This window comes from Neomonachus schauinslandi, chromosome 16 (assembly GCF_002201575.2).
Source record: "Neomonachus schauinslandi chromosome 16, ASM220157v2, whole genome shotgun sequence".
Lineage (NCBI taxonomy): Eukaryota > Metazoa > Chordata > Mammalia > Carnivora > Phocidae > Neomonachus > Neomonachus schauinslandi.
This window is the reverse complement of record NC_058418.1, coordinates 25,717,846-25,719,987: the sequence shown is the minus strand read 5'-3', so window position 1 is coordinate 25,719,987 and position 2,142 is coordinate 25,717,846. Positions and strand designations below refer to the sequence as shown.

Below are 2,142 nucleotides of genomic sequence, written 5' to 3'. Positions count from 1 at the left end.
ACAGGGTTCTAGAGGGGAGGGGGGTGGGAGGATGGGTTAGCCTGGTGATGGGTATTAAAGAGGGCACATTCTGCATGGAGCACTGGGTGTTATGCACAAATGATGAATCATGGAACACTACATCAAAAACTAATGATGTAATGTATGGTGATTAACGTAACAATAAAAAATAATAATAAAAAAAGAATGGTACCTCCCCTGTAGGCCCTGCTGAGAGCTGTTGATAAGAAAATTCATGTGTGATGCTGAGCACAGGGCCTGGCACATGGTAAATGCTTAATAAACATTAGCATTGTCATTAGTGATGCTGTTTTTCACTCATTTTTCTCTGGGGGCTGGGGAATTCAAGATCAGGTGGCATCCTCTACAGAGACCACTTTCTAAGGACATGGCTTGATTTTCCCATAGATGATGGGCCTGAGGGATTTCTGGGGGAAACTGAGGCAAAATTGGCTGCCATAGTTCCTGGAGAAAGAGTGAAGGGCGGTGCCGTAAACTGAATGTTTGTGTCCCCCCCACCCCAATTCCTATGTTGAAATTCTAACTTTCAGTGTGATGGTATTAGGAGGGGAGCTTTTGGGAAGTGATTAGATCATGAGGGTAGAGCCTTCGCGAATGGGATTTGTGACCTTATGAAAGAGACCATAGAGAGGTCTCCTGTGAGGACACAGCAAGAAGGTGGCCGTCTATGAAGAACGAGGTGGGCCCTCATCAGACACCAAATCTGCCAGCACCCTGATCTTGGGCTTCCTAGCCTCTAAACTGGGAGAAATTCATTTCTGCTGTTTATAAGCCACCCAATCTATGGTATTCTGTTACAGCAGCCCCAAAGGACTAAGACCTGTGGCTGGGAACTAGTTGTGATACAGGGTAGAAAGGAGGAGGTATGTTAGTAGGGATCCCAGTGGGGTAGTGGCATTGGAGACTGAATGCCCTTTGACCCTGAAGCCATGGTCAGGAAGGAAGTGTCTAGGGACAGTGGGGAGGACCCATTCTGCCACCTCCGAGATCTTAGAAGTTATTGCCCCTAAGTTCTTCTGGAACCTGATCAAGACAGCCTGAATGCTCCCCTCATCTTGATTAAACTCCTGATAGGTTCCTTCCTGGCTCTAGGCCCATGACCTCTCTTTTCTTTTCTTTTAAAAAAAAACTGGCACTTGTAAATTCTTTCCCTGCCCCTTTGAGATGTAAATCTTCTCCTAGCCTCTTGCTAGTTTTATAATCCAGGAACGTTTTTCTCAAGGACCAGGAAGCCATCCCTTTGAAATGTAATCATCAGGGGGCGCCTGCGTGGCTCAGTCAGTTAAGGGTTAAACGTCTGCCTTCTACTCAGGTCATGATCTTGGAGGTCCTGGGATCAAGCCCTCAACTAATGGGGGAGTCTGGTTCTCCCTCTCCCTCTGACCCTCCCCCTGCTCGTGCTCTTTCTCTTTCAAATAAATAAATAAAATCTTTTTTAAAAAAAGCAATGTAATCATCTGGAAAGATAGCAGCCCGTCCTCCCTGTCTCTGTGGGAAGGTAGGAACCTAACTACTTGAGTGAAAATTGGCAGACACAGCCGGCCTAACCACATGGGCAACTTCCCCTCTCTCCCTGAGGATTTTTCTACTAGTTCACTCCCTTGCTTAAAGCTCCTCCCACCTTCTGTTTTCTGGGAGTCAAGTTCAGTCTCTCCCCTACTGGAATAGTCTTGAGTTCAGCTGCCTTGCGGTTTTGCTGGGACAGCCCATACTTGGAGAGCACATACTTGCTTTTTCTTCCCCTGCCTCCGCTCCAGCCACTCCAGCACCCTAGTGAGGTCGGACATCCGCCTCTCCTCGGCCGTCCTCCACGTGGACTTCCTCTCTGTGGGCATTGCATCCTTTAGGGGCTCTGATTTCTCTGTCATTTTGGAGTCCTGGTTGTGCGCTGGGTGGGAAGGTGGTACACTGTGGCTTTGTCGATCCCTCTGTCTCTAGTAGCTGGCCTGGAGGACTTCATTTGGCAGGGTGTGGCCTTTAGGAGGTGGGTATAAAAGGCAGAGGTAGGCCAGCAGCTGGGATGTTGGCCTCCAAGGGTGGGAGGTCTGCAGGGTGATTGTGAGGTCACTGTCAGGCTGGCCTGTGGGGGCAGAGTGGGGCGCAACATCAGCTTCTCCACAC

At 48.9% G+C, this 2,142-nt stretch overlaps 1 protein-coding gene across 1 annotated transcript in view; it reads right to left on the bottom strand.

Moving 5' to 3' along the window:
- C16H16orf78 (chromosome 16 C16orf78 homolog) overlaps positions 1 to 1,889 on the bottom strand; it is an 18,160-nt gene extending 16,271 nt beyond the window's left edge. Inside the window, exon 1 of the mRNA XM_044922054.1 lies at positions 1,749 to 1,889. Coding sequence (XP_044777989.1) covers positions 1,749 to 1,889 — 141 coding nt within the window. The remainder of the gene's footprint in view (positions 1 to 1,748) is intronic.
- Between the last annotated feature and the right edge of the window lie 253 nt (positions 1,890 to 2,142).